Source organism: Onychostoma macrolepis, chromosome 16 (assembly GCF_012432095.1).
Source record: "Onychostoma macrolepis isolate SWU-2019 chromosome 16, ASM1243209v1, whole genome shotgun sequence".
Classification (NCBI taxonomy): Eukaryota; Metazoa; Chordata; class Actinopteri; order Cypriniformes; family Cyprinidae; genus Onychostoma; species Onychostoma macrolepis.
In genome coordinates this window covers 19,598,889-19,620,849 of record NC_081170.1, presented here as the reverse complement: position 1 = coordinate 19,620,849, position 21,961 = coordinate 19,598,889, and the positions used below count along the sequence as shown (strand labels likewise).

The window sequence follows — 21,961 nt, the reverse complement described above, 5'->3', positions numbered from 1 at the left end:
ACTAAACGTCTCCCTAAATGACACACTGTTATGTCTGTATGAATGACATTATCTCATTCCCTACCGCATGCATACATAGCACATACACAACTGAACACATGTAACTAATTCATAAATCAGTCTTTTTTACTTTGCTTCACTTTCACTTTATTCAGTGTACATGTAATGACCATGTTTTGAATATTGTGCTAAAATCAGCACTGCAAGTGCTACGACCAGCGCAACATTTAATCGAACCCACTGTTCCAGCAGCTGATGATTACAACCAAACAGCAAAATAAGAGAACCACCAGAATACCACTGTTTTTAATGCCAAAGGATTTATTCCTGAAAGTAATCAGACACCTTAGTTTTGAGCTTAATTTTATGAGGTAATTATTAGCTATATTAATCTGGATATACTATATTTTCAGAGCATAACTTTTTATTTTATTAAATTGTAAATTCACTGAAATATGAGGAAATGTAATTCAATAATAATATCAACTCTGTGATTAACCATTTACAAGCACCGTAACTGAGAAATTGTACTTTTAATGTGCCATTAAATTTAGAATATATATTTGGTCTTCGTGTTGCATATGTGTTCACAAAAACACTTGCCCTAAGGACCAAATGTAAGGACCAAAATTGCCTTGGTCCTTACATGTGAATCACTGAAAATAACTTAGATATTTTCTGAACAAAAACAAAAAACGAAACAAGAGATCATGCAATTTGAGAATCTGAAATACAGCTTTGAAAATAAAGACTAAAGAGCACAAGTCAGAGCTAAAATAAAACAAATGCATAATTTAGAAAAGGGGTAAATACAATTTCCCAATGTGTCTTGTTGGTTAAATTATCAGGACATTATATCAAACTATCCAAAAACTGTCTAGAAAAGGCTGTGCACACAAGAACACTTGTGAGAAAAGCCACAGAGAGGCTAACAATTACTTTTAAACTTGCTACAGTACACTAATTCTGTAGCTAAGAATGGGATTAAAATCTCAGCATCTCAGCATAGCACTGGTCTGTATGTAAAAGATGTATGGATGGATATATATATATACCCAGTGCTATGTGTGAAAAGATTTTGTTGTGAAATGAGACCAAGACAGAGCTTATAAGGGGTTAAGCCAGATTTTGAAGCCATATATGTGGTGCAAATCTAACATCGCCCAGAATTAAAATGACACCACGTGAGGAATGGTGATGGGAAGAGCATGTTGTGGGACTGCTTTTCATCAGCAGAAACTGAGCGTCATGTTAAAATATGGTTGATGAAAAATACTACAAAATAATGTAAAAAAATTTGAAAAACTGAAGCAATACCCTCTTTTTAACAATGCAAAACATTTATGCAAACAGCATATTGATCAACCTCAACCATATTTACAACTAAAAAATATTTTTAGAGTTTTGAAATATAATTATCACAAAGAAAGAACAAAGAAAGATTTTGAACTTTTCAGATTTTTTCAGTAAAAGGGAAAAATTATAGTTATTGAAGACCAAAACCAAGCATTCACCAACACTGTGGTATAAGATTAATGTAATGTTGTGTATGAGAACAAATATTACTTTGAGCACTGAAAACACATTGACAATCTATACTTCTAACATTCTAAAATATTGTAAAACATTTATTCTCATTATATTCAGCATAAAACATGGCTGTCTGGAATACATTTGGATTTTGAGTGGTTACTGATCACCTTTTGCAAAACGGCTTGTATGATGATCAAACTGAATCAAAATCAACTGTATAACTGATTGTTGTCCCAGGCATCCAATTTCCTACATAACTGTGCTAGTTTCTTATTTCATAAAAATAATTTCAGCTCTGTCAGTTGTTTTGTCGTTGTTGTTGTTTTATTGTTTTTTTGCGATGACCGGCTGACTGTACTTTATTCCTTACGTAACATTTATATATGTTTGATTTGTGTTGTAATATTGATGTTTCATTGGTTCACGTTTAAAAAGCTCAACAATAAAAAAAAGTATTCAAGCATTTTTCATACAGGTTTGGAACGTGAGGCTGAGCAAATAGTGAGCAACTGATGAAGAAAATTACATTTTTAAGTGAACTATTCCTTTACTTTACTTTAATAAAATACTTAATCAGTAAAATAGTTTTGTTTCTTAACAGTTACATAACTTAAAGAGAAGCAATTGGGTCATTCTTCAATTGGGGTGGCAAACGAGAGTTTGTTTTTTTTCTAATAAAATATATTGCTATGCATTTAAAATTAGTTTAATATGCTATATCCATTAAAATGAAAGCTTAAGAACATTTTGATTTTTAAATAATTTCAATCAAACACTGGTGACAAAGCCACTTATATCTATGTCATTTTGAAGTAACACCACAGACTTTATATTGCAAGTTACTATAGGCTCTGTGGTGTTACCAGAAAAGACAGTAACACCACAGACAGTAACACCACAGACAAATCGGCATAAATCTAGACTTTTCTAAAATGGAGGCTGCCATCATGATGATTTCAAGATCAGGGGACATTTTGGAAATATTGATAAGTATGTATTCATCAAAATTTTGATTAAAATATGTAAAATCTGCAAGTTATCAACATAACACCACAGACACTAATAAAGTGCGACATATGAAATTGTCAGAAATTTAGCTAAACTTAAGAAAACTAATGAGAAAGAATGTATTCCCCATGCACCCCTCAGATCATCCAGCACCTGCAGTGACCTTTACACACAGGAAGTAGTCCAAATAGCATTCCCCCTTTTCTTAAAGGGGCAAAATCCATTGTGGTAACACCACAGACATGAATTTGGGGGACACAATTTTTTTGTTAAATATAAAATATGTATTTTTTAAAACAATTTAATAAAATTGTACATGTTAAATAAAATCTATATTCATAATATAACCACTTTATTTGTGTTAAAATGTTATATTGTTGCGATTACATTCCATGATACCTCTCTAAGGTATGGCGGGAACATCCATATTTTGTTACAAATGCAATCTCTCAAACTCAATTAAATATGTATTTTAAAACAAAAATGTAACTATTAATAGTGCACAAATTGTGTTTACATTTTACATTTAGCAGACGCTTTTATCCAAAGCGACTTACATTGCATTCAAGTTACAGTTTTTACCAGCTCTTGCTTTCCCTGGGAATCGAACCCATGATCCTGGCGTTGCTAGCGCCATGCTCTACTATTTGAGCTACAGGAAAGCTTATTCTTTTACCCTACAGAATACAAACATGCAAACATTTTATAATTTATTGGTATTTAAAGTTTATTTCAACTGTTGTAAAGTAGAGGGACACCACCTGCCACTGCAAATGATGACCCAATTGAAAAAATAAGTAAACGAATAAAAATTATATGCAGTCTGTTTTGACATTTTGTGTGTATAGACAAATTGACGAATAATAGTGCATCCTTATTCTCTAAATTGTTTCTATTTTAAAATTGTCATTGAATTAGTCTAACATGGCATCTTTCTTTTGTTATTATGTAACGTCCCCAGGGAATCACAACTTAAACATTGGTGTTAGCATTGAATGTAAATATAGAATTCTCTTACCAGTTCCAGGTCGCCCCATGATAATGTCTTTGCATGGCACAGGATGCAAGGTCTCTGTGGGAAGTATGAGCGGCAGCAGGGCAGTAGGAGCAGGGTGACAAGGGACAGGCTGCTGCAGTGTCACTTGGCCACTCTTATCTTGTCCCCCTCCATCACCCGCACCAATGAGACCAGGCCCTGGGACAGGGCTAGGCACTGATATGCAGGCTAAGGTGGCGCTGGATTGCGTTGGTAGACCTGCAGGGGTTGGGTTTAGAATGGAAGAGGTAGTAGACACTAGAACAAGAGTTGAGGTGGGATTCTGCAGTAAGACAGATCCATTAGTGGAAGCAGCGTTAATTGGAACAGGAACCTGTAGTCCTGTCTCTGAATGCACACCAGTTTGGCTGTTTTCTGTGGAACCAGTCCTGTCCACCTCTGCAACTCTAGCCAGTGGGAGTTCTGTAAACTTTATTAAAGGAACCTCAGGATTTCTCACTATTACTGGAGAGTCTCTCAAAGGCTGCTGGGAGACTGTACATTGTGAACCTGATTCTAAGCTTAGGGGAGAAGCGGGTGGGGAAGAGGCAGTGGTTGAAGGCAGTCTTTGGGGGTGAGTGACAATAGTGTTCTGAGGAGAGATAATGCAGAGATTTGTTACAAGAGAAGGGTCACGACAGCTTTGTTCCTGATCGGGTTTGCCATATTCCTGTGACAGTGGAGCTGGGGGAGGTGGGGCATCCGTCCTGCGTTTGCCTGGGCTCATAGGTACAGTGAAGGTTAGATTGGTGTGGAAGGATGGCACAATACCAGACAAGTGTCTGTCTTTCTCCCTCTCTGTGCCTCCTGTTCCATGTTTTGGGACACCACTGTTGGTACCGCTGGGGTGTTTGTGGCGGCGAGGAGGCAAGACTGGAGATGCAGTAATAGGACTGAAATTTGCAGGGTGAAAGCCAAAAAGTGGCGAAGCTGATGGGGAAGGTGTAGGTGAGAATGGGGACTGATTTGAAATCGGTGAGAATGAAGGTGTTACAGACCTTGAGCCCAGGGATACCAGCATTGTTGCAGCCTCACATTCGTCAAAGTCAAAACGAGAGAAGTCTTGAGGAAGCAGTGACGGCAAGCCAAGACGTGGACGAGAGTCAGTACCTCGGCTGCTTGCCTCACTACTGTCGCGAGAAGTCTCATCCCAATCAAATTCACTGCTAGCACGACCCCGCAGATCTGAAGGGGTCACAGTCCCTGAGCTACTCTCTCCACCTCCTCCACTCCCTCTCTCTCCCACCGCTCCCTCCATTTCTTTGGTACGCATGGAGAGGTGACGAGAACAGTAGCCACGACGCTGGGACTCTTTCATGCAGCCTTCTCGTGAGCACAAGCGGCGCCATTGCTTCCCATTGAACTTCTTACGGATCCCATTAGGTGTACAAACCACATCGCCTTTCTTGTATTTCTGTTGGGCAGCTGACAATGGTGTCCTTGATCTTGAGGAAGAAGCAGAAGAAGAGGCAGAACTCCCTGGAATTGGGGTGGAGGTCTGTGAAGGTGTAGGAGTCTTTTCCAGAGGTGTCAGAGAACCTCTGGAACTGGGGGAAGGAGGCACAGAGGGTGGCATAGGGTGAGCGATACCCCCATCAGACCCTAAAACTGTAGGTGAAGGGGTGGGCTGTGGACTTCCTAAAGAGGTCCTGGCGATGCCTCGCACCACTGTGATGGGACTTGGATACCCAGGAGGTTTGGAAAGAATTTGTCTGTGCTGATTAGGCACACCTGCTTTTGGTCCCCCTGAGACTACAGGTCCTCCACCATCTCTGAGTGGTGCCATGTTAAGCCGCAAAACCTCCATGTCCACCTCTGGAGTCTGAAGTTGCTTTCGCTCGTGTTCTCTTTCTCTAACTCTTTCCTTATTCTGAGTTCCATCATCCTCCCTCCTAGTTGCTAAACTAAACATATTGTTTGCTACCATAACAACTGCTGGTGAAGTGGAAGATGAAAGATGTGTGCTTCCAAAGTGATGAACCCCTGTGTCTGGAGATGGGAATCTGCAGTTCTCCCTGGGAGGACCTGCACTTACCAAATCCATTCCCTCACTTAACTGACATAGCTCTCTCTCCACTTCTATCTCCTCCCTGTGCTCTCTCTCCTCCCGTTCTTTCTCTCTCATAACCCCATCCCATGGCGGAACAAGGAGGCGCAGGTTCTGGCGGGTAACCCATACAGTCTTTGTACTTGATGTCTGTTGCATCTCCTCATTGCTGCACCTCTCTATCTCCTGCTCTAACTCCTCCTGCAAAAGCACCATGTAGGGGCAAGCTGAATGAGAATCTACCTGAGCAACCACACCTTCTCTGTACCACTCTTTACCTTTATCTCCTCCATAAGGCACACAAACACGCGTCCCAACCTCCAAAAGTTCATTTCCTGGGGGTGGGGCGTCTAAAATGAGGTCAATGGGTTGGTGTGGGCGACTTACTAATGTATGAAATGGATATGACAGCAGTGCCCCCTCCCCATTAATCTGCAACTCTACATTCAGCTGCTCTCTACTGGACCCACGCACCACACCACAGATAAATACATATTCCTTGATCAGTTTCTCATCTTCTTTTAAATTAGTTCTTGGTCGTCTACGTGCTAGCACCCTTTGGTTTTTCAGTCCTTTAGCTAGTGCTTCTGCTATTGTTGCAGACCCTGCCTGCTCAATTTGTGTGTGTTTGGGAGACAAGAGGACAGACAGGGTTGAATTGTTGGAGAGGTTGAATCTTCTTGACGTTCTTACATGGTTCCTTGAATTTAGCTGCACACAAGAGTGCTCAAGGACCTCCAGGTCCACAGAGTGTTCACTGGCTGTGTCCGTGGATGATGAGCGCACAGAATTTGGGGCTTGCTCCCCATATCCATCTACTTCCACCATCTGGACCACCTTTTCTCCTTCGGAAGGCACCTCACTTTTCAACCTATCACCCTTAGATCTGTCTCCTTTTGGAGTTTCTGTGCTTGCTATTTTCCCCATTTCTCTCCTATTATCCCCACTATTGTCCAGATCAGAAATATCTGCTTGAACTACATCATTTCTGACCACAGGAGTAGTACTTTGAGAAATGGAATTGTGTGGGGAACTTAGATGGTTGCTATGAATAGTGAGTTGGGCTACAGGGGTTGAACTGATGGGAGAAGTACTGGAAGCTTGATGTTCATACATGTATTTCTTCTTGGGCACCCTGGCTTTGAAAGTGGCTGTTTTTCGACTGGAGGGTGTGGTGGAAGTGTGGTTGGCATTCAATGAGTTATTTTTATTTAAACTGTTGGCTGTAGTATTTGTGTTTTGTGTATTGCTAGCAATGCTGTTTGCATGTTGGTTGCTACCTTTACTGTTTGTGCTAGTAAAGTTTTGTGTGTTTGTGTTACAGATGCCTGTGCTATTACTATGTGAATTTTCATGTGCGTTGCTGGCTATCTTGATTGAGTCTGTATTCTCTGTTAAACTGTTAGTGTTAACGTTCCTGGGGCTTTTTGCCTTATTCACTATTACTGCATTCTCTTCGGATTTTGATGTTTCCATTGTCCTTTCTCTTATTTGCTCTTTTAACCCCTCACTGTTTAGGTTGTTGCTACTCTTGATATGCTTGTCCTGAGAGCTATCTTCTTTGGATGGAGTGTATTTCTGGTCTGAAGGTCCAGGCGGTGTTGTCTGTGAATGTCCTTCAAGTTTGCCCCCTCGTTTTCTTGCTGCTTTTGCTCTTGTCGATAAAGGAGAGCGTCCTCTCTGTTTCTTTGGTGGCCTCATCTTTTTTAGTGTGGCAATTACTTCTCTCTCCTCTTTTTTCTTCTTTCTTTTCTCCTGTTTAATTGGCTTTATTTTGAGGTTTCTTTTACTTCTCCTCACAACAACCTGTAACAAGAAGGAAAAAAGTGAAAGAGAAACAAATAAATAGAAATTTCCTTGTTGTCAGTATAGAATAATTGGGAAGATACTGCTCCATGTTTGCGAATGAGTTCCAACAGAAACAGTAATACTTTGTGTAAAAAAAAAAAAAAAATGTAATTTTAATGATTATATTTAGGCAGATGTTTACATATCAATATTATTTAAATAGCATACAGAGTAAAAAGTCTACAGAAAAATAGCAGACCATGAATGTGCTTATGAATAACGCAAGCAAGTTGCAACAACGAATTTAAAAAATAATATTTACAATGAGGAAATCCTAAGCAAAGGACACACTCTCTCCAGTACACAAAGTACTTTAATGAAAACAAGACTGCATGATCAAAATTCATGTACAGTTAAAATGCTTTGATTTTTAAAACAAAATAATTATAATGATTGAAATACACACTGAATGTTAAATGGTGTGCATACAATATATTAAGACTTTCTAAATATTTTTTTCCAGGCTTGAACCTGTGCTATAAATTTCAATGCCATATGGGAAAATACTTAAAACTTACATAACATTTTATTTAATGTTAAATTAGTAGGTGAAGGTCAGTGTTATAGAATTTTTAAGTCAAGGTTATAGCATTTTATTGAAGAAAAACAAAAAAAACAATTGGGTTTATTAAAATATTAGATTTTGTATTATTAAATAAAAAAAAGATTCATCCGTTTTCCATCAAAACAAGAAAAGGTGATGTGTGTTACGTAGGTGGTATAAATGCCACTGTCAGAGAAAATCACAAGGGCCCATAAGAAAATATATCCATATCAGTAGAAAAAAAACTCAGATATTTGTTTATTTTTGGTACATTATACATTTTCAGAGTGACATGCATTAGCTGACATGCAACTTCACTGTTTTCAAAAAAAGCTTAAAGTCAAAACACTGTTAAATGTATGACATTTTAAATAAAGTCAATAAATCATAAGTACAAAAAACGATGTACTTTATTTGAAAATATAAGTTTGAAAGATATATACAACACATTGTACTTAGTATAAAAAATAATTTAATTATTTTTCCAGAGTTGGCACCCATTCATTAAACATGGTACCATTAAAAACAAGTTCAAAAAACCCTCTCAAAAAAAATTTAAATAAATAAATCCACGATAAAAATGCCTGAATTTTCCAAAATCAAGATAACCGGATTTGATAGCATATTTAAGCCTTGGATTTTGTTGCATTAGGCAATACAGTGGTTACTCTTATTCATGTTGGCTGCCATGCAGATAGAAAATTATTTTTGCATATATGCCTGTTCTTAAGTGTCTTCAAATTAAAAAAAGTACCAATATGACGTGGGTAGATCTATATACTTTCACAGTCTAAATAACGATAATAACAAACAATTTGTCAAAAGTGCTTTGTATCGTAAGTGAATACTGTAATATGTCCTACAAAGTAAAGATATGCCAAATCAATAATCAATGTGCGCACAATTCATAGTCTAATGATTGTGATTTTTCTGTGAATATATATCTCACAGTAAAAAGTCTGAGTATCAAAATGATGTGAGGGGGATCCATAGCACCCATGTGCATATAACAGATTGGGATTCTGTGGGTGCCTCTTTTCCTATACCCACATTACAATATCACACACACACAAAACAGACATATTTAGCATCTGCTGTCACGCTGCAATACACAAACATGAGGAAAATCAGGCTGAGAATTCAGCAAGAGAAAAACACAAACATTCACTCCTCTACACATAAAATGCATTTTAAGCCAGCCCCCCTTTACCAGCCTGTCCTTATTCATACGTACACAGAAACACGTGTGTGAAATCACACTCCTCTACACTCAATTTCTCACTCTCTCTACTATTCCACACTCCCACCCACTCACAAAAAATCTGCAAACAGACACTCCCACACAAACAACACACGCACAGTATTTTCCTGTGAGAGATGGCTTTAAAAGGAGAATTGGGGAATTCTTTGAGTCATTCCAAGAGACGCCCCACCCACCGTTCCTACTGACCTTAAACTGTTTATTTGCAATGGAGAGAGATTTCCTTCCTGGTTACTACATGGAATATTATACAGAAAATAATGTTATTAGGCTTACTCAAAATTCAGGAACTTTGCATCACAGTATAAACAATCTGTTTCTGAAATTTCAGAAAATGTGTTTGTGAGAAGGCTTTTAAAATACAGTGACAGCATGTTATTTGAGTAATTGCAAAATAATTTGGTAACACTTTACAATAAGGTTCATTAGTTAACATTAGTAAACATGAACTAAGAATGAACAATACTTCTACAGCATTTATTCATGTTAGTTAATGTTAATTTCAGCATTTACTAATGCATTATTAAAATCACAAGTTGTGTTTGTTAACATTAGTTAATGCACTGTGCACTAACATGAATAAACAATGAACACCTGTATTTTCATTAACTAACATTAACAAAGATCAATAAATAGTGTAATAAATGCATTGTTCATTGTTTGTTCATGTTAGTTAATGCATTAACTAATGTTAACAAATGACACCTTATTGTAAAGTGTTACCAATTATTTTAATTACTTGGATGCACATATCAAATCACAATGTATGAGTAAGCAATCAAGCCAAAATTCTGATTAAATTCCACTATTATCAGCTTTTTTCTGACCTCAGCGTAGGATGGTAATTTAATAACATGTTTTTCCCTTGTATTCCCCCTGATGGGGAGTTAGAAAGTCTGGCAATTTTAAAACCATAAAGAAAAGTGTCTTTTTTGACAGGGAGGTCAAAAAGAAATAATTGTAAGTAAATAATGGCCAAAAAGGTGAGGCCTGATCCACACACTAAGAACGTTTTAAATAAAGTAATTAGGCCTATCTCATACTACATGATCGATTTCAAAAAAAGAAAGAAGATACCACAAATGTTTTCTGCGCTCACTGGCAATTTCATCTTAATATACTGCTTTAATACACATTTCAGTAAATTCACAAAAATAATATTTACAATAAATTATATAACATACAAATCATGGTGTATATCTCACAGTTGTCATGGTTCTGTAATTTGCTAACATTATTCTAGAGCTTTATATTCAGTTAAGAGTCACCCAGCATACCAATTAAACTTAATGAAATAGTAAAAACAATAAAGCAAACACACAATAAAATTTGTAAAAAAAAAAAAAAAGTGACAGGATAGGCTACATAACATTCATGTTAATAGATAGTGTTCTTAAAAGTGAAAGCATAACTGCAATATCCTAAGCAATAAAGCTATAATACGATTGTAAGTGTATTATAATCTTTTACGCAATAAATCCTGAACATGCTGTGTCTTCCTTGTCCTTGGTCTATTAATATATGATAAGCGAAGTTGTTGCTTAACTGATGTAGAGAAACATGACCCTTAAGTTTGTATATAATTTAGTACTGCAAACGATTTTTCAACTTCTTGTTTATGGCTGACAGAATTCAACAAATTATGCCATGCCCATGATCGGAAAATTTATCACAGCAATTTGAAATATACCATGATCATATATAATCTTCTCAGCCATGAAGCTTAAGCGTGTTGTTAAAAAGTGTTGCTATGTTTGCATAAATTCAGAGATTCCTGCAGCTTCTAGAAATTCCTGCTCAGGAAACTAAAAACCCAATGGATGATGTCAAACTGCACAACCTACAATCTAGAAAACATGTGACCCTTTTACTTTTACTTGATCACTATTTAGCCAAAGATTTACTTCTCATGAATTTGAACCACTGATAATTCCCAGGAAATTTCACTTGGTAATTAAATCACAATCATCTCAGGCCTCCCTTGGTATTTCACATAGAAGAATTTGCTTTTCAAATCTGCATTAACTAGATTAAATGAACACATTGGAAAACTTGCCAAGTTGCATGTGATAATAGAACTAGTAATGCCTGTATACCACAAGTTAGCTTGTCCCCAAGTTACATGCATCAAGTTTAATGTAAATGTTGTAATTTATTTCATTGCTTTGATATCATTCAGCCATCAAAAAATGGAACAGTAAGTTCCTATCAGATGATATATGTATATATCTTAATTTCTAGACCGAGAATTATTAAATCTAGGTGGTAAATAGGAAAAAAAAGAAAATGCAGACAAGTGGAGTAGTAGTTAAGTACCTAATAAAAGGATTCTTTCAAATAACTCTAGTCTAAATAACACTGGAATCACAATAAAAAATAAAAAAACAATCATGAGACCACAACAATATGTGATATGCATCTATGTGTTAAATTATAAGTAAACAGATTGGCACATTTGGAAAATAATTATATTTTTCAAATGATAAACTGTATAACATTATACATTCAGATATTTATTTTGTGCAACAACAGTCGTGCAAAACTACACTACAACTACGCACGCACATTCAGCTAATCCTAGGTCCACTTCCACTTCCCGTGACTGTGACAGCTCTGACTCCTATGTATGTGACAACAGCTGGTCAAACGAAGCCTCAGCATTTTGGATATTAGCATGATACCTGTATTAAAGGTCTAACTAAAGCAAGAAAAACTCTGACGTCAGCCATATGACAGAAGTCCAATCCAAGCACACACTCTGAGCGGAGTGTTTTCAGCTGAAGCGTTGCTGTGTTATACGAGTCTATGTGAACATCGATGTAAAACCTGCCATCCTCATCCTCAGGCCAACAACTGCTGTTCAGTACAACCTTAATCCACTTCAAAACTATACTCGACTTAAATTGATACATGGAGAAGATATGTTCAGCTGTCACTGAACAACTACCTTTGATCCTAAAAGGTCAAATGATTTATTTCAGAATTAATAATAAATATTTTCTGTTTATTAAGCTCAACGAATCCATTTGTTTTTCCTTTTCACTTATAGTCATTATGCACACAGGCTATACATTTATTAAGGTGAATCAAATGAGCCAGAACATATTTCAGTTCACCCAGATTAAAAGGTGATATTATAAATTTAATACTGAGCGTTAAGCCACCATGATTAAGAGAGCAATATTGAACAATGATCTATTTTTAAAAAAATGTAAAGCCTAGAATATAAGATGCGTCACACACCAATGCCAAGCACAAACACGCAAGATCACACACACACACACACACACACACACACACTGCTGACGGTGAACCAGTTGTCAATGGAGCAACTGTTTGTGCCAAAGACCTTGCTCAAACCAAAACACAACCATACATCTATACACTGTTTCCCCTCAGGGGTCAATAAAGCACCTATCTTATATATTCAGACTGATGTGCGACAGAAAAGGGGGACACAGACTCACACGCAGTTGTGATGCCAGTATGCCAGCCTGTCACACTACTCGGATTTAATTGGAGAATAAGTCTTCCAGTGCATCGCTCCACCGCAGTGTTACGAAGCAAAATAAACATGCAAAAAATGTGGATTACCAAATAAACAAAACAACAAAAACAACCCATGACAGTGCCATACACCACAATGTGTGCGGTTTTCAACTCAACGATCTGCCCACTCCACACAACACATTGGGTATCGACACTGATTTTGTGCTCAATTCACAGATTGTTCTGCAAATGTGCATTCTGGGGCATACAGAAGAGTGCAGGGCTGCAGCAGTGCAGTGTCGTGCAGCTCAGGGGCATGCATGGGTGCTATGACTTCCTTCCTCCCCAAGCCCGACCATTTCCAACTGTATTACCTGCTTTATTTGGATTTTAAAGTGGGTCACCAAGGGGGTGTTACAGTCACACACATGAAACAACAAAAACATGGAGAAACTCAAGAGACGAGCGCACAAACAAGGGGCATCAGGGACACATGCCTCGCTCTTTGAAAAATCAGCAGCCGTGCAAAAATTCCCTGCAAAAGAGTTCAAACACTTTGAAATCAGTAGCTAAACACTACCTATAAAGCGCATACCAGACGAGCTGTATGGATGCTGAAGCAGTACATGTAGTGAGTGACGTAGACGAAAGGCTGCCCAAAACAACATCCTATCAACACTCCACCACCATCAGTCAGACGTGGAAGAATATCACTCATTTATCCAACATAACCCAAAAGAGCAAAGGTGCTCAGTGGCAAACACCTACCATTACTAAAAGCATGCAAAGTGGCACACATGACCTGATGAAAAATGAATTGACGGATGGTGTTAATGCAGGCAAACTGAGCCATCATTATGGAGACACTCTTTAACAGCAGAGTGCATTATATTTACGTGCATCTCTGAAGATGACAAAATCTCAGGAGTGTGTATAACACGAAAAACCCACTTGTGTCAACACGGCTCTATTCAAGGAGGCCCGTTAGGACTGAATGATACTTTTAAAATATCAATTACAATATGAACTGATCATAAAACTGCAGTTTGGATGAAAGGCTCTTTTATATTTCCATAAGGACGTATTCCGACATGTATTAGACTATGAGGCGAGCCGCTGAAATAATGCACAACAATAAAAAGCGTACCGTCAGAATGCGCACGAAAGCCGCCGGTGGTAGTAGTAGTACTCGCAGCGCTTCGCAATGTCACGGGAGTAGTACTATGCCAAGGACTCGCAACAGCTAAATTAGACAAGGAAAGGCCTCGCAAGAGAGTAAAGGAAAGCTTTAAAACGTGTTCAAACACACTCGCACTGACACTACGCAAAGGTTGTTCATGTCAATAAGGACGTACATGCAGCAAAAGTTGCAAATTATCCACCTTTATGAGCCGTCCTAGCAGAGAGCTGATGACAGCGCGTGGAGTAAGTCCGAGTAATAGCGTCGGTTACGGAGTAAAGTATTAATTTGTTTGTTTTTACACTGGCGCCGTGACGTTCTTACTCGCTAGTACTGTAGGTAGAGCAGTCCTCCTCGAGCGTAATCCTGCCAGTGCGTAACGCAGTGCATGAGTGCCAGTCTGCTCTGTTCAAGTTGCCCAAACTCATGCCATTCAGTCCAAACAATTATGAAAGGGAGAACTTAATAAATTACTCAAAAGCTTGGTTTGAACGCTGTTTTTAAAACATTTGACAAAGTTTAACTCTGCATCCCCACCCCCTTCCTTCTTCTTGCTCTAGGTCCTTCCTTTAAATTTTAGCGAGCTGGTTTGTTCTCCATTTGTCTTTTGCACACAACACTCGTGTCTAAAATACGGGTTGTCACTAATATTAGCGGGGGATTCGTTTGAGTAATAACTACTTACCAAAACAGCAGAAATACGTAGGAGGTAACCGATGAATTTACGGTGCAAATTGCAGATGGGCTCTGTCCTGTCGTCTGAAGTGGCGAGCAACGTCCATCCATGTCTTCTGTCTGTCGGGAATTTTACTTTATATCGGTCCTCCGTAAAACATCTTTACCCCCTCCCAACAGCAACTCAGACAGGGATTAAAAACTATATGAATCCCTTTTCCACTACAGTCACAAAATGGTGAATGAACCACTAACAGCTGGCCCGCCTGGCCAATCAGAGCGCACTGACAGATACAGTAACCTATGGATGTGACAGCACAAACTTAGAGGCGTTTCTCAGTGGTTTAATCCATTTGATTGGCAGGCGCTCTGGGCCAATCGCAATGAAGCTAGATACCAAGCCGGCGCTCACTCCAAAAGTTACAGTATCCAATGAGAGCGCTGGGAACCATAGGAACAGGGTGTGGGCGGGCACTAGGGAAGTGTTCAAGAAGCGCTGGCCAATAGCGCGATACGAGATTTCGCTCTCTAAATAAAGGTGCGTGTTTACCACAATCGACAGCGCTACACTTAATCCTAAAATCACTGGTTTTTCACTTCCCCTGAACGGAAAGGAATGTTTCTAAACTAAACAACAAAACAAAAACAACGTACGTTTCAGTTTTAATACTGTTTGTCATATTAAACAAATTTAAGTTCTGAGGATGTAAAGTAAAATCACTAAACTGATTAGTTTAAGCACAATAAAGCGCCCTTTGTACGGGGACCTGACTAACCATTTCACTTTCACAGTACAATGCTTGTGAATACGGGATGGACTGTTGTCGCTCTCGCTCTCATTTTCCCCCACTCTGCCTCGCTTTTCTCTCAGCAACAGCCCCTCACCTCGTGCGCGAGAGCCAATCGTTGCGCCGCATTCCGCTGTCTCTAACGTATGTGCCGTTGTGCCCCGCCCCATCCATACAACCCTTGCAGGAGTTTGGAGGTGACGTCATCGAGCCGCTGTGTGATTGGCCAGAGGGGCCGCGTCGACGAGCCAATGATCAAACTCAGCGATGAAGTCATCAAGCATGTTGCCACCAGCTGGATGATAGAGGCGTGGCCTGACGTACTCGCCTAACCCCATGCTTGATGCGTAGTAGGACAACATACTAGTGACTGATGAAAGCGATATAAGACAGTTTTAAAACACGCCCGTAAAAATAAGTTGCATACTTTTAAAATATTGATCAAAAACATGTACAAGTTTGTTTTTGTTTTTCAAACGTAGCCCATTCAAGCATAGAAAGTCATATTCAGACAGACTGACGCATTGAAGCGCACATCTGCATTCATCGAATGAATGTTCGTAGTGAATTTCTTTTGAGAAGCAAAGGCGTCGTTACATAATCGCTGTTGTAGACAGAATCAAGTACTCTCAAGCGCCATCCTCAAATGTTAAAGCAATGTACAGCGACCTCTGTCGGTTTTATCTTGATAAGCACAAAACTATAAACATACGTGCACGCGCCACTGTGTGGTGGCTTAGGGTTATTCAAAACACTAAGAACAAGGTGAAGTTCTTTAGCGTACTTTTCATTTCATGAAAATAGAGAATTTAAAATAAAGCGCTTTTTGTAGTACTCAAGTGTCATACCCTCTTATTAGCACTTCTTCTCCCCAGAGCCCTGCCCTTTGACCTGACCCCCTCCATGATGTTGACCCCTTTCTTTTGGCTCTGCAATGCTGTGTCAGTCAGCTGTCATACATCTATCCCTCTACCCTACACTCCCACTGTGCCACAGGGAACTGCATTCCCTCCTCTAGTTCTCTGAAATGCAGACGACGACTGAAGTGTTAAAAGAAGTATAAGGGAGACGACAGACAGAGAATGTGACAAAACAAAACATGACAGGGATGATGAGATAAACCAGAAGCAGATATATATTCACAGGTTTCATTTGAATCCCACAACCGGTCTATTGAAAGTTTTTTATTCAGTCAGTGCTCATAAAGAACATTGATTTGAATGAGTAGACAGACCTGAAACCTACCGATTAAGGTAAATCAGTAGTACATACAAAAAGTTACGATAGTAAACATGTGAATTGAGATCATCAGACAATGTTGAGTTCAAAATTCACATAAAATGGTCCATTTAACAAAGTCACATCTCTGTGTATGTTTTCTCTCTCGGTTCGCTATGTCCACCTTCACAGACACTTAATAAGAAAGCAGATGCTATTAAGTGGAACACTCAGAGAAAAAAGGTGAAGTTACAAAATGTTTACATTGCTTATCATCAGATTATGTCAATCTTATTCCCCTTACAATTAAATGATAATTTCATTTAGCAATTTTATTTACATTTACTTTCATGTTTATAATATATATGTCATTTGTATGAGCAAAAAGATTTGAGGGATGTCTCCAAAAATCAATGGTGTTGATTTTAGATGGTTGATAACGCTTGTACTTCTGTTTTTCAGACAGCAGAGGTCAGTCTTAAAGAGTCTATGTTATTTATCATATCAACAGGCTGGTTACACAACATGAATTTATAAAGAACTTCTCAATAGCTAATGGTCATTTAAAGTATATTGATTTGCATGGAATTATAATTTTATTATTTATTCTTTTATTTACTAGTTGACTTGTCATTTTTGTCACGCTTGCACTGCATCAGTGTGTAGATCTAAAAACGCATGGGCCTCCTAAGATGCTAGTTGCTGCAATTTTAACAAAAATACACACTAAACACAAGTAGGAGCTTCTAAAAAACTGGAAAGGAGATTCTGCTTGCATGACTAAAATGGACGCATTTGTGTTGTAAAAAAAAAAGTTGCAGAAACCAATGGCTTTTAACCAGTTTAATTGACCCTGATTACATTTTAATTACAATTCTGAAAAAGAACACAAAAATGAATAAAGGAGGAATTAAAATGTTACATCATGGTGTTAAAACCTGTTATTATGAATTATGGATCCACAGAAATAAATTTTGAGAAAGAAAGTGAGAGATAGAGACTTTTACACAATAAAACAATACACAATATATCTTTTAAAATCATACAATCCCCCAATGAAAAAAATTTACAAGAGCAATAAATCAGTAACACTACAAAATAACAATTACATGACATGACTTGAGTTCAAATCATAAACCCGATCCTCCCCTGAATGCCCTTCCTCCATCCTATATCTCTCCACAATAACCACCTATATTAAAGTTACAGTTTCACGTTAATTTACAAAATTTTAAATGTTACACTAAACACACTGTCGGGTTGCTCGTGGGAAGGCAGGGCTGGGGGAAACATTCTTAAAAGGAGCTCTTACAGTATTGTATACAATGTTATCATGACTACAACATGAGGAGAAAATGTCAACAAAATAATGATAATAACTAATAATAATTAGGATGAACAGCAACATCAGGAAGCAGATAAACATGAGCAGTTCGGGTGAAAAACAAAACAAAACATCATTCGACTTGAAAAAGTGACATCCTGGGATAACCAACGAGAGCAGCCTAAGAGAAAACAAATAACTTCCCTCCTAAAGAGAAACAATGCACTCACTTTGTGCCCAAACTAAAGTTTACAGATCGCACTGGTCAATACTGCTCACCCCATCTCAAATTTTTTCAATTTCGAGGTATGCCAGGTGTAAAACAAGTGCACCCTAGTTAAAGACTTAAAGACTCGTCAAATAAGAAAGCATGAGGAGATCTTAAACATAATCAAATCTGATTAAAGTGGGAATAAGGCAGCTAGAAAGAGTCCGAAACTTTGAGGAGGTGACACCGTTGCCAGTTCAATTTTGTCTTATGCATTATCTTAGGTATTAGAGACACCTCAGCCATGCTATAACTCCTTCCCGTCACTGGAAAACCATTATATCATGGCTAGTGTCCGACTGGCCACCCCGCTGATGTCTCAAGTCCTGTGGTCAACTTCCACAGGGCTTTAGTGCACACAGGTTTATGAGGTTCATGATGCAAGATTTCAAAAGAATTACAGTCTTGGGTGTGGTGTGACATACATGCACAGAGACCTGCAGCCTCTGTCAAACACACACACACACACACACACACACACATCAGTTGTGGCAGTAGGAACAGGATGTCGAGGAGGTGCGTGCTGGTTAAAGAACCGAATGTGCCACATCATCTGCGGTGCAAAGTTCTCATGCTCGCTGTGTTAGAGTCTTGTGTACAATTTAGTCTTTTGCTCCTCTACCCCGCCTTTTATTAACGTGATGAGAAAAGCAACATTTTCCTCCTTTACCTAAATAGCAACATTATCCCTGAGGAGAAGAGTCAACCTTCCCCTCAAAACAAAATCTGTTACAAAACCCCCTGAAACTGATACATCTGTTAATGCTATGCTTTCCGTTTATAGTATGTGTAACGCATAATATATAAAGGTATATTGAGTGTATACTGTTCTTTATTAAGATTTTTGTATTTCCTTTTCAGACATGCTATTAAAACAAGGCATAAGAGGCAGTGTGTGAGTGAATGAGTGAGTGAGTGAGTGAGTGAGTGTCTGTGTGTGTGTGTGTGTGTGTGTGTGTGTGTGTGAGAGAGAGTGCAACTTCTGGCAACATGCCTTCTACTGTCTTTCTATACTTAAGTTAGTATTTAAATTTTGGGATTAAGGATTGAAACTGCTATTTCACCTCCCCCTCATAGGGGTCCGCAGCTGTTCTATATGGCTGAAGGACAGTTAATCAGGACAAAGAATCAGCACTTGGTTCTAAAGGGTACATCATCAAGTGCCAAAATAGTTAAATATTGAGTCCCAGTTGGTCTAGTATCACTGTACAAGCTTGTGTGTGTGTGTGTGTGTGATGCTGGTTTAGTTCACGCTAAAGGACTGACTATACAACGGAAGCTTGTTATAAGCTCCCTAATGTGCATTACCTTCAAACTGTCATTTCAAAGACTAACCAACTAAGGAACTTAGTTAAACTAGCCGTTTAAGAGATTTAGGAGCATGGTCTCTGAACCGCATGTTACCCCGAAATTATTTCGTCCCCTACGGAATGAAAGTGATTCAGGTATGGTCCCAGAGGGAAAAAAAGAGAGCGAGAGCTTTAAGGTGAGCTGGTTTGGATAGAAAAGGAAAGGAGGGAGATATCCTGAGAACTTCCACACAGCTAGATTTCTGAAACACACACAATCAAACTCGAATCAGACACACGTTTCATACAGGGAATAAGAACGGGATCAGGTGTGTGTGTGTGTGTGTGTGTGTGTTGAGGGATTTTGTCCCTGAGGGTTCGGACTTCTGACCAGGCTGGTTTTAGAACGGTGTCTGTTTGTGACTTTCTGTGCATTTGTATCCCGCCACATCACATGGAGACTGATCACAGTCTGTCGCTGAGGAAAATAATGCTGGGCTGCTGGAGAAGATGATCAAGTCCCTCGAACCAGACCAGTCTTTCTGAGGCCCGTCTCTAGTTCTCTTTGTGGGGTTTTGAGGGACAGCTCACAGGCACTTTGCAAAATAAAATTCTCTTCTAAAAATATAAAATATTCTCTAGTGCCAAAGGTCAAAGTTCATGACTCCTGAGGGTCGCTGGGGCACGTGGGTGAACTCATTCCTCATAACGGTCATGATGAGATGTACTGGAACGAGGGTAGCCTGGGGAACGGGGATCGATTAAGCAAGGGTCAGTTAGTTTAAGTGTGCAGTGTATGTGTCAGAATTACTGTTGTCAGTATCAGCAGTCATTGATCTAAGAAGAGTCACGTGTGAGTGTGGGTCCATCAGCAGTTGTAGAGTTGTGTATCAGCAGTCGTTTACGTGTGTCGATGCGTATCAGCACTCCTTGTTCTCCAGTGACAGCTGTGCAGTGGCTCGGTGGAGCTCAGCGCTAACTCTGTGATGAGCGAGAGGAGGCGGGCTCTCTGCCTCTCCGCTCCCGCTCCCGCTGCCACTCTCCTCCGCCATCCCGTTCCTCTCTCTTCCCCTCTCTTCTCCTCTCACTTTCTTGTCCTCCGCCTCTTCCATGTGCTGGTCCTGGTCCCAGCGCCGTTTGAACCGGAGCTTCAGTGGGATACACTGGGAGTTGGGTTGTGGCAGGCCGCCGGAGGCCAGCTGCATGTCCGCCGGCTCCACGGGTTCGCTCTTCACAACGGTGGTACCGCGCCGGCTATCGCCTGAGGAAGAGGTGGGAGAGAGGAAGAAGGGTGGAGGGGCGGGGGCTTTGAACACCTCCTCCTCCAAGTCCTCATCTGGGTGGAGAGCGGCATCTGTGCCGTTGGGCTGTTGGTGCTTTTGGCTGTGAGGATAATGATTACGGTGATGATGATGATGATGACGGTGTTTATGGTAGTGAGAGGGGAAAACGCCAAACTCTTCATCTCTTTCGTCAGCTTCTTCATCACTGATGTCAGTCACTTCGACTTCCTCTTCTGATTCAATGTCAGATATGGGCTCGACCTATAGAGCGAGAGAGAGTGCATGTAGTGTCAAAACAGAGTTGGGTGTTACGGATTAATTTCCATGAATTTTCCAGTTGTTTGTGATGACTGAAAAGGACTTTTAAGAACAATTTTTGCACTAAATATCATGCTCAATTTCAAGGCAAAGAAATAATTTATAACAGAGCATAACTAGAATTAGTTTTCCAGGCCTGAAAATTACACTTTTGAAATGACCTGTTTTTAGGTTTTCTAGGACTGTGGGAACTCTGACTTTAAGTCTTTTACAATTAAGCATCACACAAGTGAAACAGTGACAGTTTTTTAAAACCAGTCTGATTCAGATTTTTTTTTGTCATTCCCTAAAAAATTTGGATAGATTAATGGACTGTTCGCCATCGTTCCTGGAAGCCCTGAAAATTTTTCAATATTTAGATATTTTCTGAGAGATGTACTGTTTCATTTTTACATCTTGAACATTTGAAGTCAGTGTGAACAACCATCAGTACGTTCGTTTACATGTGCTTTAAAAGTTTCGTTTTTCACTGTAAACACTTTAATGCAGGAATACACTTCATGACTTCTGCCCACATTTTCGCCCTGATTTGCAGTATGGAGAATCAATGCTAGGTGCAAAAGTCAGAGTTTATAGATTTCAGAAAATTGCATAGTGTATCATGGGCACATACTCTGATTTTTTTCACTTCAGACTGATTCCATCCAGTCAGAGGATATCAAGCATGTTTGATATTTTGAGCCAGTTTTAGAACACATTGTTTTAATTTGTCATGTGTCTTCTAGCAACTAGGCTAAAAGAGCTTCTTTACGAGTTTGGAATGACTTGTAGTGTGTGATCCTCAGTTGTTTGGTTCAGTGCCCCCCACTCTGCACATTTTGTATGTATCTCTTGTCACTACAGACGTTTGTT

At 39.1% G+C, this 21,961-nt stretch overlaps 2 protein-coding genes across 5 annotated transcripts in view; both read right to left on the bottom strand.

Annotated features, from left to right (window-relative positions):
• Positions 1-14,952, bottom strand: part of cicb (capicua transcriptional repressor b) — a 45,967-nt gene extending 31,015 nt beyond the window's left edge. The window contains exons 1-2 of one of the 4 annotated variants that reach the window (XM_058747607.1): positions 14,632-14,952; positions 3,560-7,430 (exon numbers count right to left, since the gene is read on the bottom strand). In XM_058747607.1, the coding sequence (XP_058603590.1) occupies positions 3,560-7,325 (3,766 nt within the window). In that variant the 5' untranslated portion in view covers positions 7,326-7,430; positions 14,632-14,952. The remainder of the gene's footprint in view (positions 1-3,559; positions 7,431-14,631) is intronic. The other 3 variants (XM_058747608.1, XM_058747609.1, XM_058747610.1) reach the window with 3 other exon arrangements.
• Positions 14,953-17,455: 2,503 nt separating this feature from the next.
• The window catches only part of erfl3 (Ets2 repressor factor like 3), a 49,479-nt gene continuing 44,973 nt past the window's right edge, over positions 17,456-21,961 (bottom strand). Inside the window, exon 5 of the mRNA XM_058746357.1 lies at positions 17,456-21,052. Within this exon, the coding sequence (XP_058602340.1) occupies positions 20,429-21,052 (624 nt within the window). The 3' untranslated portion in view covers positions 17,456-20,428. The remainder of the gene's footprint in view (positions 21,053-21,961) is intronic.